The sequence below is a fragment of the Pseudophryne corroboree genome, chromosome 6, assembly GCF_028390025.1.
Source record: "Pseudophryne corroboree isolate aPseCor3 chromosome 6, aPseCor3.hap2, whole genome shotgun sequence".
Lineage (NCBI taxonomy): Eukaryota > Metazoa > Chordata > Amphibia > Anura > Myobatrachidae > Pseudophryne > Pseudophryne corroboree.
The window spans coordinates 343,916,207-343,939,473 of NC_086449.1; the positions used below are offsets into that span (position 1 = coordinate 343,916,207).

Genomic DNA, 23,267 nt, shown 5'->3' on the forward strand with positions numbered 1-23,267 from the left:
ACAGCCGTACCGACACACCGCACACACACAGTGAATGCTCTGACTGAGGACAGGACCCCACACAGCCCTTTGGGGAGACAGAGAGAGAGTATGCCAGCACACACCAGAGCGCTATATAATGTAGGGATAAACACTATCACTGAGTGAATTTTCCCCAATAGCTGCTTGTATAAACAATATTGCGCCTAAATTTAGTGCCCCCCCTCTCTTTTTAACCCTTTGAGCCTGAAAACTACAGGGGAGAGCCTGGGGAGCTGTCTTTCAGCTACACTGTGAAGAGAAAATGGCGCCAGTGTGCCGAGGGAGATAGCTCCGCCCCTTTTTCTCCCGCTTTTTTATGGATTCTGGCAGGGGTAATTATCACATATATAGCCTCTGGGGCTATATATTGTGATTATTTTGCCAGCCAAGGTGTTTTTATTGCTGCTCAGGGCGCCCCCCCCCCCCAGCGCCCTGCATCCTCAGTGACCGGAGTGTGAGATGTGTATGAGGAGCAATGGCGCACAGCTGCAGTGCTGTGCGCTACCTTGGTGAAGACTGAAGTCTTCTGCCGCCGATTTTCCGGACCATCTTCATGCTTCTGGCTCTGTAAGGGGGACGGCGGCGCGGCTCCGGGAACGAACACCAAGTACGGGTCCTGCGGTCGATCCCTCTGGAGCTAATGGTGTCCAGTAGCCTAAGAAGCCCAAGCTAGCTGCAAGCAGGTAGGTTCGCTTCTTCTCCCCTTAGTCCCTCGTTGCAGTGAGCCTGTTGCCAGCAGGTCTCACTGTAAAATAAAAAACCTAACATATACTTTCTTTCTAGGAGCTCAGGAGAGCCCCTAGTGTGCATCCAGCTCGGCCGGGCACAGAAATCTAACTGAGGTCTGGAGGAGGGGCATAGAGGGAGGAGCCAGTGCACACCAGATAGTACCTAATCTTTCTTTTAGAGTGCCCAGTCTCCTGCAAAGCCCGTCTATCCCCCATGGTCCTTACGGAGTTCCCAGCATCCACTAGGACGTCAGAGAAACAACAGTAATATTTATCAGACTCATATGCTTTAAGCACTTTTCTATTCGTACTCAAAAAGGTAGAGATTTAGTGCTGTATTACCCATACTCAGTAGAGTGGGATACAGGGAGACTCACACCGCTTCCAGGAACGATCAATACATTAGCAAATGATGAGTGGTTCCAGACGCTAATAGTGTACACACTTGCCCCGTGAACCTACAGTGAACACAGACTCCCAAGTGAACACTGACGCACCAGTCACACAGTCACTTATGCAGCGACTAGGTCCTTATAGATACACAGCGTCTCAGCTGGAAGCGGGAAAACAGTTCATGGCGAGAGACTCGAAGGAAACTGGTCGTGAACTGAGGGGACGGGCGACCAGGGGGCATCTGACCCCCAACTGCTGACATCATCCATAGGGATTGAGGCCTCATACTACCCCGGGAGCCTATGATCCCTAAGGCCTAGCATCAGCGGCTGTTTGGTAGTCTCCTCCCAAAACAGTGCAGCTGTGTCCGTGCTCCCCCTCTAAGCGGAACCGATACCTTACCTTCTCCCCATGCTCCGGCCACAGACTGGTAACGTCTGCTGGACTTGCTAGTACATCCGACACAGACGCCCACCGAAACAGCACTGTGCTCGTGGGTAAGCATGGTCGCGACCCGGCGAGGAGTTGTCAGAGCGACTCTTTCTAAAGGTACGTATAAGATGCTTCTTAGAAATATCACTAAAAAAAATAGTAAGGCTATAAAAATAAAATAAAAAAAGCTTATGGCTGCTAAAAAAACCAGCAGCCCTCTGAACATGGTCCGGCTCCTGCCGCACCAAACAAAAAACTGATTTGCCTGAGCCAGAAGGCAGGGATATATGGACGGGCCCGTTGCATGCGGGGAGGCCAAAAGCTTTGACCGATTGGTGCAAATCCGCTGTTGCGTCATCATATCCCAATGTTCTCCTGTGGATAACCTATGGACCCTGCCGGAGAAATTAAGAAATTAAATTTGAAGCACCAGAAAAGGTTTATTCTACATTCCGTTTTGAACTATTGAAGTCTCCGCCTTTGCTTAATCTTCTCATTATTCACGCCCCTATTTTAAATGTGGGAAAAAAGTCTGTAAACTGCAAGAAACACAACAATCTTTCTGTTTTGTATAGGTTTCAAAAAGAGAGGTCTTCAGTATGAAGAAGGAGGAAAGCATAGCATTAGGTTTTTCCCTGCTAAACAGCTCATTTTTCAGGCTCTGCTGCCTCGTCATGGTGGATGTTCAATACGAACCTAACTGCATGTACTAAATCACCCACTACCTGAATATTCATCAACCTATAAAGGTTGATCCTTGATCCTACAAGGTTGGTCCTGGAACTCAGATCCCTCCATTACCTCAACTTCTTCTAGGGAACAAGGCGACAAGCTGTGACACTTGCCAGATGATTATGAGGATTTCTCTAGATTCCTTTTGAATTTCTCAAGACTTAGGAGTAACTCAGCAAGGAACTACACAAGACTTATGACTTGAGGACTAGTTCATCAGGATAAGGGGGAGGGGGGCATTGTTGCTGCACCCATTAACCCCTGTCATAGCTTACTTGGATGGATGGAACTAGATTCTCCGCAACAAAAGAAGTTCCTTCAGTTCAAGTCAAGAGTAAAAAAAAATGTTGATAACTTTTTTTTTATATTGTCACAGTCTGGCATTGTTACAGTAGCTTGAAGGTGTCTTAGCAGTGCAGTAACCCAACCCCATTTCGGGAGTAGGAGGCAACTGGTGACTCCTCAGTCCATTCTACATTAAAGACAGCAAAACCAAGGAGGAGCTAAAGCATCAATACTAATTTTGGAGTGTCCGAGTGTCTATACCAAGTAGGACCAGTGTCCTCCATAGAAAGCAAAAAAAAAGATGAGCTATGCCTTACCCAAATATTCTAACATTCAAATACAACTGTGTCCAAATACCTCCTATTTTAATCACAAACAATTAGAAGTAGGTAATTTATGGGGTATCACGGGTAATGCACTACATAGCATTTTTGATACCTAGGAGACTATATATCCATCACACAGTCACAGATTGGGCTTTCACTGCCAAAGGGATTCAATTTAGAAAATGTACAAACTTTTAAGCTGCCTTATGCATTTTCTTGAGCACAGGTTCTCAAACTGTGTTGTCAGGAAACCAAACAGTTCTCGTTTTCCAGGTCTCCTCATGGAATTGCAAGTGAAATAATCAGCTCCACCTGTGGATCTTTTAAAATGTATCAGTGTGTAATGAATACACCTGTGCACCCGTTAGGTGACCTGGAAAACATGAACTAAGTGGAGTTCCAACAACCGAGAATGAGAACCACTATTCTAGAGTACATAAGAGACAAAACACTGTACAGATTTGGTTAAGTATAAACACCTTTGTAAATCAAAGATGTTAATAGGTATTCTGATGGGAAAAAAAACAACTGAAGTGTAAGTTGATACTGCCTGAAAAGGTCATTAATAACAGTATATGATACTTACACAAATTTCCATAATTATTAGAACAATTTATAATTTTATTGGGTTCCATTAGTTAAACAAATATATAAATGAATTACTTCCTGGCACCACAATATACCAGTATATGTATTTAACAGGCTAGTGAGGTCAGGGACTAGACAGGGGTATGGAGGTTAATTATTTTTATCACTATGCAAACATATGCCTAACAAGCATGATTATATATTGAATATCAGCTTATCTATGTGGAGTCAACAATATTCTTGACAGTTAAACTTTCCAGCTCCTTAATAGTTAACAAGAGAATCCTGCTATCATTTCTGCTGAAATCCTGCTGACATCTGATTAAAAGATCAGACTATGATATTCAAAGCTTGCGTAGATGAACATCTGTGTGTGGCTTTGATATTTGCCTAATAAAAGGTTCACTGATTGTATGTACTTAATGTGCACAATCCAGAAAGAAAAGGCTACAGCCATGGTAACGAAACATAATTTTTGGCGTGTGGGGTAAGACATTATTCAAAGGGAAGCCTGAAATTTCTGGTAGGGAATTTTTACAGCCATTAAAGCATTTGGTCAAAGCAGTAATCATAGCAATAAGATATGTAATAATAAGAATTTACTCACCGGTAATTCTATTTCTCGTAGTCCGTAGTGGATGCTGGGAACTCCGTAAGGACCATGGGGAATAGCGGGCTCCGAAGGAGGCTGGGCACTCTAGAAAGATTTATGACTACCTGGTGTGCACTGGCTCCTCCCACTATGACCCTCCTCCAAGCCTCAGTTAGGACACTGTGCCCGGACGAGCAGACATAATAAGGAAGGATTTAGAATCCCGGGTAAGACTCTTACCAGCCACACCAATCACACCGTACAACTCGTGATACTATATCCAGTTTGACAGTATGAAAACAACTGAGCCTCTCAACAGATGGCTCAACAATAACCCTTTAGTTAACAATAACTATTTACAAGTATTGCAGACAATCCGCACTTGGGATGGGCGCCCAGCATCCACTACGGACTACGAGAAATAGAATTACCGGTGAGTAAATTCTTATTTTCTCTAACGTCCTAGTGGATGCTGGGAACTCCGTAAGGACCATGGGGATTATACCAAAGCTCCCAAACGGGCGGGAGAGTGCGGATGACTGTGTAGCACCGAATGAGAGAACTCCAGGTCCTCCTCAGCCAGGGTATCAAATTTGTAGAATTTTGCAAACGTGTTTGCCCCTGACCAAGTAGCTGCTCGGCAAAGTTGTAAAGCCGAGACCCCTCGGGCAGCCGCCCAAGAAGAGCCCACCTTCCTTGTGGAATGGGCATTTACAGATTTTGGCTGTGGTATGCCTGCCACAGAATGTGCAAGCTGAATTGTACTACAAATCCAGCGAGCAATAGACTGCTTAGAAGCAGGAGCACCCAGCTTGTTGGGTGCATACAGGATAAACAGCGAGTCAGAGTTTCTGACTCCAGCCGTCCTGGAAACATATATTTTCAGGGCCCTGACAACGACTAGCAACTTGGAGTCCTCCAATTCACTAGTAGCCGCCGGCACCACAATAGGCTGGTTCAGGTGAAACGCTGACACCACCTTAGGAAGAAATTGGGGACGAGTCCTCAATTCTGCCCTATCCATATGGAAAATCAGATAAGGGCTTTTACATGATAAAGCCGCCAATTCTGACACTCGCCTGGCTGAAGCCAAGGCCAATAACATGACCACTTTCCACGTGAGATATTTTAGATCCACGGTTTTTAGTGGCTCAAACCAATGCGATTTTAAGAAAACTCAACACCACGTTGAGATCCCAAGGTGCCACAGGGGGCACAAACGGGGGCTGAATATGCAGCACTCCTTTCACAATGTCTGAACTTCAGGTACTGAAGCTAATTCTTTTTGAAAGAAAATCGACAGAGCCGAGATCTGTACTTTAATGGAGCCTAGACTTAGGCCCATATTCACTCCTGCTTGCAGGAAATGTAGAAATCGACCTAGTGGAACTTCCTCTGTTGGGGCCTTTTTGGCCTCGCACCATGCAACATATTTCCGCCACATGCGGTGATAATGCTTTGCCGTAACATCTTTCCTGGCTTTAATAAGCGCAGGAATGACTTCTTCCGGAATACCCTTTTCCTTCAGGATCCGGCGCTCAATCGCCATGCCGTCAAACGAGGACGCGGTAAGTCGTGGAACAGACAGGGCCCCTGCTGAAGCAGGTCCTGTCTGAGCGGCAGAGGCCATGGGTCCTCTGATATCATTTCCTGAAGTTCCGGGTACCAAGCCCTTCTTGGCCAATCCGGAACCACGAGTATCGTTCTTACTCCTCGCCATCTTATTATTCTCAGTACCTTTGGTATGAGAGGCAGAGTAGGGAACACATAAACCGACTGGTACACCCACGGTGTCACTAGAGCGTCCACAGCTATCGCCTGAGGGTCCCTTGACCTGGCGCAATATCTCTCTAGCTTTTTGTTGAGGCGGGACGCCATCATGTCCACCTGTGGCCTTTCCCAACGGTTTACCAACAGCAGGAAGACATCTGGATGAAGTCCCCACTCTCCCGGGTGTAGGTCGTGTCTGCTGAGGAAGTCTGCTTCCCAGTTGTCCACTCCCGGAATGAACACTGCTGACAGTGCTAGTACGTGATTTTCCGCCCATCGGAAAATCCTTGTGGCTTCTGCCATTGCCATCCTGCTTCTTGTGCCGCCCTGTCGGGTCACATGGGCGACTGCCGTGATGTTGTCTGACTGTATCAGTACCGGCTGGTTTTGAAGCAGGGGTCTTGCCTGACTTAGGGCATTGTAAATGGCCCTCAGTTCCAGAATTTATATGTAGGGAAGTCTCCTGACTTGACCATAGGCCCTGGAAGTTTCTTCCCTGTGTGACTGCTCCCCAGCCTTGAAGGCTGGCATCCGTGGTCACCAGGACCCAGTCCTGTATGCCGAAACTGCGGCCCTCTAGAAGATGAGCACCCTGCATCCACCACAGTAGACACACCCTGGTCCTTGGAGACAGGGTTATCATTTGATGCATTTGAAGATGCGATCCCGACCACTTATCTAAGAGGTCTCACTGGAAGGTCCTCGCATGGAACCTGCCGAATGGAATTGCTTCGTATGAAGCCACCATTTTTCCCAGGACTCGTGTGCAACGATGCACCGATACCCTTTTTGGTTTTAGGAGGTCTCTGACTAGAGATGACAGCTCCTTGGCTTTCTCCTGCGGGAGAAACACTTTTTTCTGTTCTGTGTCCAAAATCATCCCCAGGAACAGTAAGCGAGTGGAAGGAACCAGCTGTGACTTTGGAATGTTCAGAATCCAGCCATGCTGTTGTAGCACCTCCTGCGATAGTGCTACTCCGACCAGTAACTGCTCCCTGGACCTTGCCTTTATAAGGAGATCGTCCAAGTATGGGATAAATAAAAACTCCCTTTTTTTTTTTTTTTTTTTTTTTTTGGAGTATCATCATTTCTGCCATTACCTTGGTAAACACCCTCGGTGCCGTGGACAGTCCAAACGGTAGTGTCTGGAATTGGTAATGGCAATCCTGTACCACAATCTGAGGTACTCCTGGTGAGGAAGATAAATAGGGACATGCAGGTAAGCATCCTTGATGTCCAGGGATACCATGTAATCCCCCTCGTCCAGGCTTGCAAAAACCGCCCTGAGCGATTCCATCTTGAACTTTGTTATGTAAGTGTTCAAGGATTTCCATTTTAAAATGGGTCTCACCGAACCGGCTGGTTTCGGTACCACAAACAGTGTGGAATAGTAACCCCGTCCTTGTTGAAGTAGGGGCACCTTGACTATCACCTGCTGGGAATACAGCTTGTGAATTGCCTCTAGCACAGCCTCCCTGCCTGAGGGAGTTGTCGGCAAGGCAGATTTGAGTAAACGGCGGGGGGAGACGCCTCGACTTCCAGCTCGTACCCCTGAGATACTACTTGAAGGATCCAGGGATCCACCTGTGAGCGAGCCCACTGATCGCTGAAATTTTTGAGGCGGCCCCCCACCGTACCTGGCTACGCCTGTGGAGCCCCCGCGTAATGCGGTGGACTCAGAGGAAGAATTTTGATTCTGGGAACTGGCTGCTGGTGCAGCTTTTTTCCTCTTCCCTCGTTTGACCCGCCTGCTTTTTTTGAAGCCGAAAGGACTGTACCTGATAATACAGTGCGTTTCTTAGGCTGTGAGGAAACCTGAGGTAAAATATTTTCATCCCAGCTGTTGCTGTGGATACGAGGTCCCAGAGACCATCCCCAACCAATTCCTCACCCTTATAAGGCTCTATGTGCCTTTTAAAGTCAGCATCACCTGTCCAGTGTCGGGTCTCCAATACCCTCCAGACAGAATGGACATTGCAATAATTCAGGATGCCAGCCGGCAAAATATTCCTCTGTGCATCCCTCATATATAAGACGACGTCTTATGTTCGCAAAATAGTATCCCTGTTTGAAAGGGGTACAGACCACGCTGCAGCAGTCTGCAGGTCTCAGTCTAGTACCTGAGTGTGTAATTACAGACTTCAGGATAGCCTCCTGCTATTTATCAGCAGGTACCTTCAAAGTGGCCGTATCCTAAGACGGCAGTGCCACCTTGACAAACGTGTGAGCGCCTTATCCACCCTAGGGGATATCTCCCAGCGTAACTTATCCTCGGTCGGGAAAGGGTACGCCATCAGTAACTTGTTAGAAATTACCAGTTTCTTATCGGGGAAACCCACGCTTTTTCACACTTCATTCACTCATTTGATGGGGGAACAAAACACTGCCTGCTTTTTCTCCCCACACATAAAACCCTTTGTTTTTAGTGGTACTTGGGTTAATGTCAGAAATGTGTAACACATTTTATATTGCCGGGATCATGTAACGGATGTTCCTAGTGGATTGTGTATATGTCTCAACCTCGTCGACACTGGAGTCAGACTCCGTGTGACATCTGTGTCTGCCATCTGAGGGAGCGTTGATGGCCTTTGAGACGTCTGGGCAGGCGCGGGCTGAGAAGCCGGCTGTCCCATAGCTGTTACGTCATCCAGCCTTTTATGTAAGGAGTTGACACTGTCGGTTAATACCTTCCACCTATCCATCCACTCTGGTGTCGGCCCACAGGGGCGACATCTCATTTATCGGCATCTGCTCCGCCTCCACATAAGTCTCCTCATCAAACATGTCGACACAGCCGTACCGACACACCGCACACACACAAGGAATGCTCCAATGAGGACAGGACCCACAAAAGCCCTTTGGGGGGACAGAGTGAGTATGCCAGCACACACCAGAGCGCTATATAATGCAGGGACTAACTGAGTTATGTCCCCTATAGCTGCTTTTATATAATTTATACTGCGCCTAAATTTATTGCCCCCCCCTCTCTGTTTTAACCCTGTTCTGTTTAGTGTAGACTGCAGGGGAGAGCCAGGGAGCTTCCCTCCAACGGAGCTGTGAGGGAAAAATGGCGCCAGTGTGCTGAGGAGATAGGCTCCGCCCCTTTTTCGCGGACTTTTCTCCCGCATTTTTATGGAATCTGGCAGGGGTTAATATACATCCATATAGCCCTGGGGGTTATATGTGATGTATTTTTGCCAAGGTGTTTATATTGCTGCTCAGGGCGCCCCCCCCCAGCGCCTTGCACCCTCAGTGACCGGAGTGTGTGGTGTGCATGAGGAGCAATGGCGCACAGCTGCAGTGCTGTGCGCTACCTTGGTGAAGACTGATGTCTTCTGCCGCCGTTTTTCCGGACCTCTTCTTGCTTCTGGCTGTGTAAGGGGGACGGCGGCGCGGCTCCGGGACCGAACACCAAGGACTGGGCCTGCGGTCGATCCCTCTGGAGCTAATGGTGTCCAGTAGCCTAAGAAGCCCAATCCGGCTGCAAGCAGGCGAGTTCGCTTCTTCTCCCCTTAGTCCCTCGCTGCAGTGAGCCTGTTGCCAGCAGGTCTCACTGAAAATAAAAAACCTAAATCTATACTTTCTTTCTAAGGGCTCAGGAGAGCCCCTAGTGTGCATCCAACCTCGGCCGGGCACAAGATCTAACTGAGGCTTGGAGGAGGGTCATAGTGGGAGGAGCCAGTGCACACCAGGTAGTCATAAATCTTTCTAGAGTGCCCAGCCTCCTTCGGAGCCCGCTATTCCCCATGGTCCTTACGGAGTTCCCAGCATCCACTAGGACGTTAGAGAAAAATGATTACACCGAAAAAGAGAAAGTGGGTAAAAAGTAATGAGGCACATATTTTAAGTTAAAACCATGCATAATGAAGCAAGTGGTACACACACATCTACGAGTGGCATTGTAGTGTAGCTCAAGACCAGGATTAGACTACTGCAACCTATGCCTTCATTATTCTTTTGGAAATGTTGTGTATGGGTATTACCTAAATTAACCAAAGTTAACAAATTCTCTGCTACAGGATGAATTGCACATTCAACAGAAGCAGCAGAATGCAGAATGAAACCGGTCAAATGAGGCTAATTTAATAAGACTCTGTAAGCATCAATAAAGCTTAACCACTAAACTGACAATTCCCCCCCCCCCCCCCCCAAAAAAAAAAAAAAAAAAAACAGAAATTGTTGATTTAAAAAAACTATACAGTTTAATGCGTATTTTTTGTTAAATTGAGATATATTTCTTTTTAAATATATAGGCCCCCATATGTCCATAGGCTTCCACCGTAAAATCACCTCCCTCCCTCCTTCAGAAATAGCTCTCCCAGGGGTAAATGAACCCCAGCATCATAAACCCCAACACCCCTAGTAGTGAGAGATCCCAGTGGCAGAGCCCCCACACTAACCACCAGTGTCTATTGGCCCACCACTGTTTAGTGCCGCCACCCACCCCCCCTTCCCATGTGTCTCTAAAGGGGGAATTCAATCGCAGACGGGACATTAAAAAATCCACGGCTTCGATTTTTCTATTCATTTGAAGGCCAGATAATGGTGCGCAGTGACTTCTATAGAGATCACAGCATCCTTTTTATGCACCTCCAGGGCACCTCTAAATTGATCATTTTAGGAAAAATCATTGGGTCTTGCTCTGGCACCCCAGCTGCTTCTCCCAGCAACCCCTGAGCCTCCAAGCTCATATCCCCCCCCCCCTCCCCCAACCATCACCACAATGGGAAGATGGAGGGTATAAGACCACCATGCAGGTAAGTATCAATTTGCAATATTTTATATTTAACTCACATTACTGCAACCATTTTTCACTTTATTTTTTGGACAGAGTAGGCATCAGAAGCACGCATGCCCACGGTAATACAAAATTGGGCACGAGGTATGCTAGGACTTTTTTTTACCTTGCCCCAAATCGAATTTCCCTCCTATATGTGATTCTTTAGTTTATTTATTCCCCCACCCCCCAACCAATAAAAAAAAAAAATAAGAATTTACTTACCGATAATTCTATTTCTCGGAGTCCGTAGTGGATGCTGGGGTTCCTGAAAGGACCATGGGGAATAGCGGCTCCGCAGGAGACAGGGCACAAAAAGTAAAGCTTTAGGATCAGGTGGTGTGCACTGGCTCCTCCCCCTATGACCCTCCTCCAAGCCAGTTAGGTACTGTGCCCGGACGAGCGTACACAATAAGGGAGGAATTTTGAATCCCGGGTAAGACTCATACCAGCCACACCAATCACACCGTACAACTTGTGATCTAAACCCAGTTAACAGTATGATAACAGCGGAGCCTCTGAAAAGATGGCTCACAACAATAATAACCCGATTTTTGTAACTATGTACAAGTATTGCAGATAATCCGCACTTGGGATGGGCGCCCAGCATCCACTACGGACTCCGAGAAATAGAATTATCGGTAAGTAAATTCTTATTTTCTCTATCGTCCTAGTGGATGCTGGGGTTCCTGAAAGGACCATGGGGATTATACCAAAGCTCCCAAACGGGCGGGAGAGTGCGGATGACTCTGCAGCACCGAATGAGAGAACTCCAGGTCCTCTTTTGCCAGGATATCAAATTTGTAGAATTTTACAAACGTGTTCTCCCCTGACCACGTAGCTGCTCGGCAGAGTTGTAATGCCGAGACCTCTCGGGCAGCCGCCCAAGATGAGCCCACCTTCCTTGTGGAATGGGCCTTAACCGATTTAGACTGTGGCAGGCCTGCCTCAGAATGTGCAAGTTGAATTGTGTTACAAATCCAACGAGCAATCGACTGCTTAGAAGCAGGCGCACCCAACTTGTTGGGTGCATACAGTATAAACAGCGAGTCAGATTTTCTGACTCCAGCTGTCCTGGAACATATTTTCAGGGCCCTGACAACTTCTAGCAACTTGGAGTCCTCCAAGTCCCTAGTAGGTGCAAGGCACCACAATAAGCTGGTTCAGGTGAAACACTGACACCACCTTAGGGAGAGAACTGGGGACGAGTCCGCAGCTCTGCCCTGTCCGAATGGACAAACAGATATGGGCTTTTTTGAGAAAAAACCACCAATTTGACACTCGCCTGGTCCAGGCCAGGGCCAAGAGCATGGTCACTTTTTATGTGAGATGCTTCAAATCCACATATTTGACTGGTTTTAAACCAATGTGATTTGAGGAATCCCAGAACTACGTTGAGATCCCACAGTGCCACTGGAGGCACAAAAAAGGGGTTTGTATATGCAATACTCCCTTGACAAACTTCTGGACTTCAGGAACTGAAGCCAATTCTTTCTGGAAGAAAATTTACAGGGCCGAATTTGAACCTTAATGGACCCCAATTTGAGGCCCATAGACACTCCTGTTTGCAGGAAATGCAGGAAACGACCGAGTTGAAATTTCTTTGTGGGGCCTTCCTGGCCTCACACCACGCAACATATTTTCGCCACACGTGGTGATAATGTTGTGCGGTCACCTCCTTTCTGGCTTTGACCAGGGTAGGAATGACCTCTTCCGGAATGCCTTTTTTCCCTTAGGATCCGGCTTTCCATCGCCATGCCGACAAACGCAGCTGCGGTAAGTCTTGGAACAGACATGGTACTTGCTGAAGCAAGTCCCTTCTTAGCGGCAGAGGCCATAAGACCTCTGTAAGCATCTCTTGAAGTTCCGGGTACCAAGTCCTTCTTGGCCAATCCGGAGCCATGAGTATAGTTCTTACTCCTCTACGTCTTATAATTCTCAGCACCTTAGGTATGAGAAGCAGAGGAGGGAACACATACACCGACCGGTACACCCACGGTGTTACCAGAACGTCCACATCTATTGCCTGAGGGTCTCTTGACCTGGCGCAATACCTGTCCCGTTTTTTGTTCAGACGGGACGCCATCATGTCCACCTTTGGTATTTCCCAACGGTTTACAATCATGTGGAAAAAACTTCTCAATGAAGTTTCCACTCTCCCGGGTGGAGGTCGTGCTGAGGAAGTCTGCTTCCCAGTTTCCATTCCCGGGATGAAAAACTGCTGACAGTGTTATCACATGATTTTCCGCCCAGCGAAAAATCCTTGCAGTTTCTGCCATTGCCCTCCTGCTTCTTGTGTCGCCCTGTCTGTTTACGTGGGCGACTGCCGTGATGTTTTTCCCACTGGATCAATACCGGCTGACCTTGAAGCAGAGGTCTTGCTAAGCTTAGAGCATTATAAATTTACCCTTAGCTCCAGTATATTTATGTGGAGAAAAGTCTCCATACTTGATCACACTCCCTGGAAATTTTTCCCTTGTGTGACTGCTCCCCAGCCTCTCAGGCTGGGCTCCGTGGTTACCAGCATCCAATCCTGAATGCCGAATCTGCGGCCCTCTAGAAGATGAGCACTCTATAACCACCACAGGAGAGACACCCTTGTCCTTGGATATTGGGTTATCCGCTGATGCATCTGAAGATGCGATCCGGACCATTTGTCCAGCAGATCCCACTGAAAAGTTCTTACGTGAAATCTGCCGAATGGAATTGCTTCGTAGGAAGCCACCATTTTTACCAGGACCCTTGTGCAATGATGCACTGTTTTTAGGAGGTTCCTGACTTGCTCGGATAACTCCCTGGCTTTCTCTTCCGGGAGAAACACCTTTTTCTGGACTGTGTCCAGAATCATCCCTAGGCACAGCAGACGTGTCGTCGGGATCAGCTGCGATTTTGGAATATTTAGAATCCACCCGTGCTGATTGTAGCAGTATTCGAGATAGTGCTACTCCGACCTCCAACTGTTCCCTGGACTATGCCCCTATCAGGAGATCGTCCAAGTAAGGGATAATTAAGACGCCTTTTCTTCGAAGAAGAATCATCAATTCGGCCATTACCTTGGTAAAGACCCCGGGGTGCCGTGGACAATCCAAACGGCAGCGTCTGAAACTGATAGTGACAGTTCTGCACCACGAACCTGAGGTACCCTTAGTGAGAAGGACAAATTTGGGACATAGAGGTAAGCATCCCTGATGTCCCGGGACACTATATAGTCCCCTTCTTCCTGGTTCGTTATCACTGCTCTGAGTGACTTCATCTTAATTTGAACCTTTGTAAGTGTTCAAAAAAAATTTTTTAGAATAAGTCTCACCTAGCCTTCTGGCTTCAGTACCACAATATAGTGTGGAATAATACCCCTTTTCTGTAGTAGGAGGGGTAATTTAATTATCACCTGCTGGGAATACAGCTTGTGAATTTTTTCCCATACTACCTCCTTGTCGGAGGGAGACTTGGTAAAGCAGACTTCAGGAGCCTGCGAAGGGGAAACGTCTCGACATTCCCATCTGTACCCCCGGGATACTACTTGTAGGATCCAGGGGTCCTGTACGGTCTCAGCGCCATGCTGAGAACTTGTCAGACGCGGTGGAACGCTTCTGTTCCTGGGAATGGGCTGCCTGCTGCAGTCTTCTTCCCTTTCCTCTATCCCTGGGCAGATATGATCTTATAGGGACGAGAGGACTGAGGCTGAAAAGACGGTGTCTTTTTCTGCAGAGATGTGACTTAGGGTAAAAAACGGTGGATTTTCCAGCAGTTGCCGTGACCACCAGGTCCGATGGACCGACCCCAAACAAGTCCTCTTCCTTTATACGGCCATACTGTGCCGTTTGGAATCTGCATCACCTGACCACTGTCGTGTCCATAACATCTTCTGGCAGTTATGGACATCGCGTTTATTCATGATGCCAGAGTGCAAATATCCCTCTGTGCATCTCGCATATATAGAAATGCTCTATAGTCAATAAAATACTGTCCCTGTCAAGGGTATCAATATTTTTAGTCAGGGAATCCGACCAAGCCACCCTAGCTCTGCACATCCAGGCTGAGGCGATCGCTGGCCGCAGTATAACACCAGTATGTGTGTATATACTTTTTATTATATTTTCCAGCCTTGTCAGCTGGTCCTTGAGGACGGCCCTATCTATAGACGGTACCGCCACTTGTTTTGATAAGCGTGTGAGCGCCTTATCCACCTTAAGGGGTGTTTCCCAACGCGCCCTAACTTCTGGCGGGAAAGGGTATACCGCCCATAATTTTCTATCGGGGGGAACCCACGCATCATCACACACTTTATTTAATTTATCTGATTCAGGAAAAACTATGGTAGTTTTTTCACATCCCACATAATACCCTCTTTTGTGGTACTTGTAGTATCAGAAATACGTAACACCTCCTTCATTGCCTTTAACGTGTGGCCCTAATAAGGAATAAGTTTGTTTATTCACCGTCGACACTGGATTCAGTGTCCCTGTCTGTGTCTGTGTCGACCGACTAAAGTAAACGGGCGTTTTAAACCCCTTGACGGTGTTTTTGAGACGTCTGGACCGTACTAATTGTTTGTCGGCCGTCTCATGTCGTCAACCGACTTTGCAGCGTGTTGACATTATCACGTAATTTCCTAAATAAGCCATCCATTCCGGTGTCGACTCCCTAGAGAGTGACATCACCATTACAGGCAATTGCTCCGCCTCCTCACCAACATCGTCCTCCTACCTGTCGACACACACGTACCGACACACAGCACACACACAGGGAATGCTCTGATAGAGGACAGGACCCACTAGCCCTTTGGAGAGACAGAGGGAGAGTTTGCCAGCACACACCAAAAACGCTATAATTATATAGGGACAACCTTATATAAGTGTTTTCCCTTATAGCATCTTAATATATATATAAGCATATCGCCAAATTAGTGCCCCCCCTCTCTGTTTTAACCCTGTTTCTGTAGTGCAGTGCAGGGGAGAGCCTGGGAGCCTTCCCTCCAGCCTTTCTGTGAGGGAAAATGGCGCTGTGTGCTGAGGAGATAGGCCCCGCCCCTTTTTCGGCGGCCTCGTCTCCCGCTCTTAACGGATTCTGGCAGGGGTTAAATATCTCCATATAGCCTCCGGAGGCTATATGTGAGGTATTTTTAGCCAAAATAGGTATTCATTTGCCTCCCAGGGCGCCCCCCTCCCAGCGCCCTGCACCCTCAGTGACTGCCGTGTGAAGTGTGCTGAGAGGAAAATGGCGCACAGCTGCAGTGCTGTGCGCTACCTTTAGAAGACTGAGGAGTCTTCTGCCGCCGATTCTGGACCTCTTCTTACTTCAGCATCTGCAAGGGGGCCGGCGGCAAGGCTCCGGTGACCATCCAGGCTGTACCTGTGATCGTCCCTCTGGAGCTGATGTCCAGTAGCCAAGAAGCCAATCCATCCTGCACGCAGGTGAGTTCACTTCTTCTCCCCTAAGTCCCTCGTTGCAGTGATCCTGTTGCCAGCAGGACTCACTGTAAAATAAAAAACCTAAGCTAAACTTTCCTAAGCAGCTCTTTAGGAGAGCCACCTAGATTGCACCCTTCTCGGCCGGGCACAAAAATCTAACTGGCTTGGAGGAGGGTCATAGGGGGAGGAGCCAGTGCACACCACCTGATCCTAAAGCTTTACTTTTTGTGCCCTGTCTCCTGCGGAGCCGCCTTTCCCCATGGTCCTTTCAGGAACCCCAGCATCCACTAGGACGATAGAGAAAAAACTTTCTGGAGGAGTATACACACCCCCTACCTACCCTAAGTGCCAAGAGATGACACACACACCCATTACTACACCCATGTGACCTAGCCATGCTCCTCACCTTATTGCAGAGTGCAACAGAGGATGGGGCAGGGGGGACGCTGATCAGGGACTGATCTCCGTGCTGCAGCTGATCTCTGCACATGCAGAGTTCAGCATATTTGTGCTGGGGAGTGGGAAGGGGCGGGAACTTTTTCACTCAAGTACTTTTGGTTTAGGCGCGTATGCACAGCATTCGGAGGTGCAATATTGGGAGTGATGCAGGCAGTCACAGACAGCAACGTCACTACCAGGGGTCCACAGCAGGAGGAGGAGATGCCCTCCATATGCAGAACTGATTTCTTCCATACAAACTGCAGCGGTAGAAGGGCATCACTGACATATGGGATACCAGGCAACACTCCTGGCTGCAGTCGCATCCCATGCGTTAGTGCCAGGCAAATGGTTAAGGACATAAAGCGTTTTTTTTGCTAAGTGCATTGACATAGAATTTGAAACAAAATTCATAAAAACCTAGAATTTGATGGCAGAGAAGAACCACTTGGCCCATATAGTCTGTCCCTTTTTTAACCTTATAATAACCTCAAACCTTATTTGATCCTTAAGGGCCCTACACACTGGTCAATTTCTCTGAAAGATATGAACGATATTGTTCATAAATAAACGATAAATCGTTCATATCTTTCAGTGTGGATGCTTCAACGATAAACAATGCGTGTCACATGATCGTTCATCGTTGTTCTCCCATCGTTTGAACATGCAGGACGACCTGCATGTTCGGCAATGAGGCCAGGTGATGTGGGACTTTCACTCTCCTCGTCACCCGCACCTGCGGCGGGTCGCCGCCTACCTAACGGTCGTCGGGCACCTCGGCCACAGGTCGCAGCGTGTGTAGGGCCCATTAGTTCTTTGAAAGGATATCTTTAGGTCTATCTTAAGTATGTTTCAATTGTTCTACTGTATTAGCCTCTACCAATTCTGACAGTAGGCAAATCTAGTTATCCACTGCCCTTCTGTGAAGTAATTTTTCCTCTGAACTTGCTTCACTGCAGTTTCAGTGCATTCTTATGATCTACTACTCCTCCTCCTTTGAAGACACTTTCTCATGTACCTTGTTAAAACCCTTGATATTTAAAAAGTTCAATCATGTCCCCCCTTTTCCTTCCCTGCTCCAAACTATACATATGGTATTAAGATCTATTAGTCTTTAGGGGTTCATTTTGTGATGTAGACCAATGCCTTATTTTAGCTGTCCTAAAGCAACAGCTCTGTACTCATGTTGTAGAAGGGATGGTAAAGAAGCAATAATGACTTTACGGTCATTAGGGCTCTTTTATGAACACTGAATTTGACACAAAATTTGCACCAACCTTCAGTTACATACCCTCACACTTTACTATTTTGGCCGGTACAGTACTGTTCTTTTTTTATTTTTTATTTTTTTAACAGTCTGTACCCATTTGTACCGGATACTGGAAAATCCATTTTACAGTACTGCAGGGACAGACTCATGCAGCGCTGGTGATCTAAAACGCAGCTCCGTCCTGTGTGTGGCTGTAGCAGCAGGCTAGTCTCACGCCCCCTTTACCCGTGGCCATGTCCCCTTTACCTGAGGTCACGATCCCTTTAGCTGTGTCCGTGTAACTTTTTTAAATGAGAAATGTTAGGGGGTATGCAGTTATATCATTGGTCTAATGTAAACAGCATTTTTTTTTTAATTTGCAACCCACTTTTTTTAATTTTATTTTTATTGAACAACTGCTTCTTCTTGGAAGAATATAAAGTAAAGACTGAATAGTAAGAATAACGAAAAACACAAGATCCACCTATCTCTCTAAATTAGAACCTGGAGGATGACTTGGACATGCATGGCTTTCACGCTCTTTCTCCCCCTCCCTTTCCGTCTCCCCTCTTTTTTTCATTCTTTATTTCTTATCCTCTTTATTCTCTTCTTCCTCCACCTTTAGCTTTATCTTCCATTTTGTCTTTTTGAATCCAACCAAAGATCTAGAATATCTAGCATTTTTGATTTTACTTTCTTCAAATTTTTAATGTGGATTAAAACATTTAGAAGAGATTTACAATTGATCAATATTCAGGTATACCATACTTACGTTCAAAAGAAATCTCTAATTTATTATTGTTTAAACAGATACTATTCATCCACTAAAAATCGCTACGTGAATGTATTTGACAACATAATATTGTCCTTTCATGGATATCTCAATGTTATTTTTTTCCCCTTTCTTCTTTTTCTCTCTTTTTGGTTTGATTACAACATAAAAACCGACACACGTATCTATTTTGTTATACCTGGAGGAAGAAAATATCAGAAAATGTATGCAACAATTCCTTTTTGTACTGTTCAATTGTTAACATTTATTGTACAATTTGCAATAAGAACACTTTTGAAATAATAAAAAAAAAAAAAAAAGAAGAATGAAAAACAAAGAACACCTTGGCATCCTTATAATACAATGGTAAGTAAGGGTCATTCCACATCAAATCAACAAAGTATTTACCTTACAAACTCTAATTTCAAATACAGGTAGTATAATAAATAATGCCATGGGTGTAAAGAAACCCGACAAATCTTAGGCTGGCTACACTGGTTTTGAAGTTTTATGCCTTTAATGCTGCAATTTTTTACTTAACCTTTGCTTTTAACTTTTTTTAAAATTGCATTTGCAGCTCACCTAATTGAGCTAGAGTTGGATAAGGCCTCATCTTAAACCCTTTGGACTCTTCATTTGATATAAAACACAGCAGTATGTTTTCAAAATTAAAATGTAGGTGCTCCCAAACAGCAATATTTTTATATTTTTGAACCAAATCTCAAACATTGTTCATAATATTGATAATATATCCCCAAAGTTTTATTTTGTGCTTAGAATAGGATTATCTGCTACAATAGGTTTCACTTTGGATGCTTTGCTAAAATAATGAAAATTAGAACTATCTAGGTTTAAAATGAGACCTTGCCCAACTCTCTAGCTCCGTTAGGGGAGCTGCAAATGCAATTTAAAAAAAATTTAATAGCAAATTTTTAATTAACAAATTGCAGCTTTGAAGGCATATGCAGTATCTTCAAAACCAGTGTACTTATAAGCCTAACATTGTGGGGTTACCTTTACACCAATGGCAGCATTTATTATACCAAATGTCATTAAAAACTGAAACGGTCAGTTTAAAAACCTGTGTTGATTTGGTGTGGAGTAACATGTAAGCAGTGTGGACTAAAAATATGGCAGCAAACATTTTATATATTAAAGCAAAACTAGCGCACATTTTCATGTAAAGAGAAGCCACTATTTTCACACAGAACTATAAAATACATACCAATCTGTCCAGCTTTTACTTTAAAGGGTACATCAAGTTCACTCTAATAGGGAAAAGCAAACAGGCGTGTTATGCGTGCAAATATACTGTAATCCAATATGAAAGTTACATATCAATAAAACATGAGACTGATATATATAAATTTGTGGTGAATTATTGATTTTCAAATACAGATTATTCCTTCACTGCCGTTTTTCCTTCCTAAAATCTGTCAGCATATATTATAGTGTTGCAAATGACATGAATGAAGTGAAAATAGGATTTTAATACCTACCGGTAAATCCTTTTCTCGCAGTCCATAAGGGATATTAGGGGAAACTAGTATGATGGGGTATCGATGGGGTCCAAAGGAGCCAGTGCACTTTAAATTTATTCAACTGGGTGTGCTGGCTCCTCCCCTCTATGCCCCCTACCACAGGCAGTTTCGAAAAAAGTGCCCTCAGGAGAAGATGCACATCTCTGAGCTCCAGAGTTTTCTTCAATTTCTTTTAAATCTTTTATTATTTTCGATATGCTGTCTAGGCAACAGCATACCTGCACTGTGAGAGTTAGGAGGGGACGGTCACTGGCCTTACGAGGTGCAGAGCCGATTCCCCAAAGCAACTGCACTGCAACTTGCGACCGCAAAAGAGAGACACTACGGTAGGCACTTGGCTTTTGTGGAGACTTGGCCCCGAACCTTTGCCGGGGAAAAACAGACCTGTGGCAGACTGAGGTCTTGTGGAATGCTTCAACCAGAAAAGGGGAATGAAAACCTGGAAACACGGACCACACTGTTAGGGCCAGCAACTGGAAGAAAAGTGCTTTACATACTGGTGAGCAAAAATAGTATCCAGTGCTGGTTGAAAAATAATGTCCCCGCTAAACTGAAGACCGGTCAAGGAACATTTGATTATGTATCCACATTCCAAATGCGGATCCAAAGGGCCCTAGGAGTGAAGATGGCCATAGTTGAAACCCTGGAAGCCACCTGTGCACTGTTGTGTATGGCCTCACACACATGTAGCTGTTCAGCCAATTTTAGAAGGGAATACCTGGGCAAATAACTATGAAGCTCCGCAAAAAATTATTCGGCCAAAGTTTCCATAGCTCAAGCCCCCCATGTCGGTAAAGGTTGGAGAACAACCTTAGAATCCATCAAAATAAACTTGAGACAACCTTCCAAGAATTAGCTAGTGGATACCCAAAGGACGCTGAACTCGGAACAGGAAGGGCTGTGTATTTAGCGAAACATGTGAAAGCAGCAACAAACATGGGAGTTAGTTCCACGTGAACACAATCCTGAGCAAATAACTATGAAGCTCTGCAAAAAAATAATTCGGCCAAAGTTTCCATAACTCAAGCCACCCATGTCGGTAAAGATCGGATAACAACCCTAGAATCCATCAAAAAAGACTTAAGACAACCATCCAAGAATTAGCCAGTGGATACCCAAAGGATGCTGAACTCTGAACAGGAAGGGCCATGTGTTTAGCTAAACATGCAAAAGCAGCAACAAACATGGGAGTTAGTTCCACGTGAACACAATCCGTTGAAAGCCAAATCTGCGAGGAACAGAACTGTTTATTCAGTGCCTTCTAGGCTGAAATGACGAGAATAGAGAAATCCAAAGAAGGGAAAGTAACATTGCTGCACCGATGCTTTACTGGACCCCACATCCATTCACTTGGGTATCCACGTCTAGTAAGCAGCGCACAGCAGCAATGAGGTTTTTCACATCGTGGGAAAACACGGTCTTATGTGGTTTAGAGAAAACCCATAATATACATATTGGGCATAGTCAATCCATAACCCAAACAATGCAGGGTGTGTGTGTGTCCATGTCCATTATAATATCATACGTAATACTGGGGATGGTCTTCCCAGAGGACCTTTTGGTACAATGTCTTTGCAGGAAGGCCCCACTTTTGCCAACAACTGCACTCCAGTTAAACTGTGTGACATACAGGCAGGCTGAGGCATGTCTGAGTCCCTCCTCTCCCCTGATCGTTGCTAGCCTCTTCTCCACCACAGTAGACAAAAGAATATTAGGCAGAGGACCACAGTGCATTAACCCGGTCGTAAGTCCCAATGTCACAGACATATAAGTGGGATCTAAACCCCTGTACTCGGTATGACTGCAGGCTGAGCCCCTGCAGCAGTTTACAGCAAAAGGAAAATAGAAACACAGCCGTCTATATCCCTAAAGATATTGCACACATGGTAGATAGTTGCAAAGTCCTATGCCGTACACTGCTTGGCATGGAGCCAGGGTGGTACATGCCATGGGTGAGGACTTAACTCTAGAGAGGGACAGAATCATTACATCTGAACCAGCTTTACCAGGATGGCTAGTGACCTGTCGAGAGACTGAGCTCCCGCAGGTACCACCATGGCTGATGCAGCACTCTTTATTGACTGTGTGTCACTGGGGCGTATACACACACACACACGGTCCCAGAGTGCCGCTGTCCACAAAGCAACTGTTATTATATACTACGCAAGAGTAAAAAACATTGCCATAATATAACCTTAAACATTAGTGGTACTATAATACAGTAAAATCCCTGCTATTTTCTTCGGATCCCGTTGCTGACTCTGCGTATTTGTATATGCGGCCTTGACTTGAGGGACCGCCTTCCACTTGACTCCTGCCTTTATGTAAATATTGTTCTGGCACTAGCCCGGGTGTGTATTGCTCGCACCTGGATGGCTCATGCTCCTCCGTCATCTGCTGAATGGGTTGCCCTTGTAAATTCTACCCTTTCCCATGAGCGCTTTATGTACACTAAGCATAATTCCTTATTGAAATTTGATAAGATTTGGGCTCTTAGGGGGTCAATAGAGTACGAAGAGTTCCTCCAACTTTAAATAATGTATACATATGTCGACTGCTGCTGTGCACCGCTTCTGATACGGCCCGGCTCGCCTTCCTTCAGTATCTCCCCCTGATTTCTAGCACGACATTTGATTCTTTTGTTTTCTCTTCTATGTCTGTTTTATTTTGTTCTGATGAGTGGATTTGATTATGTCCTATATCCACATAACGCAATAGTTTGAAGAACTACTTATAAAGCACAATTTTGATTTTGTAGAGGTTTATTAGAATTGTTTATTGTATTGTTTTTGGGGTTTTTTTCTTTTCTCATGCAAAACAATAAAAAATACTTGATTTAAAAAAAATAATTCCTGCTGTTTTCAGAGTGTTTACAAGGAAAAAGAGCAGGTGTGTGGTTATCATATAAGTAGCAGACAGTACATAAAAACAGCTTTACAGCCAATACAAAATAAGGGCACTTAGCCATGTAGTAGCCAACACAGCATATGCAGGGGAGAGGAGGAGAATAGTGCTTGGAAGCACAGGAGAATTAGCAGTCCCTGTTTGGAATAATGTCTGAGTATCCCCTGCTGGAAGCAGGAGTTGGGACTTTACCTCTGCTGAAGCTACGCTACATCTATTCTCCATTCTCCCCGGTAACAAAGAACTTCACCTTGTTGGGTAAAACCCTGGTCCAGCCCGAACCCACACAGGAAGCCTGTAGCGTGTGT

At 45.6% G+C, this 23,267-nt stretch overlaps 1 protein-coding gene across 3 annotated transcripts in view; it reads right to left on the minus strand.

The window, feature by feature from the left end:
- The window catches only part of VPS13C (vacuolar protein sorting 13 homolog C), a 950,377-nt gene that overhangs the window by 865,872 nt on the left and 61,238 nt on the right, over nt 1-23,267 (minus strand). For all 3 annotated transcript variants that reach the window (XM_063926503.1, XM_063926502.1, XM_063926504.1), the window contains exon 3: nt 19,740-19,782. In XM_063926503.1, the coding sequence (XP_063782573.1) occupies nt 19,740-19,782 (43 nt within the window). The remainder of the gene's footprint in view (nt 1-19,739; nt 19,783-23,267) is intronic.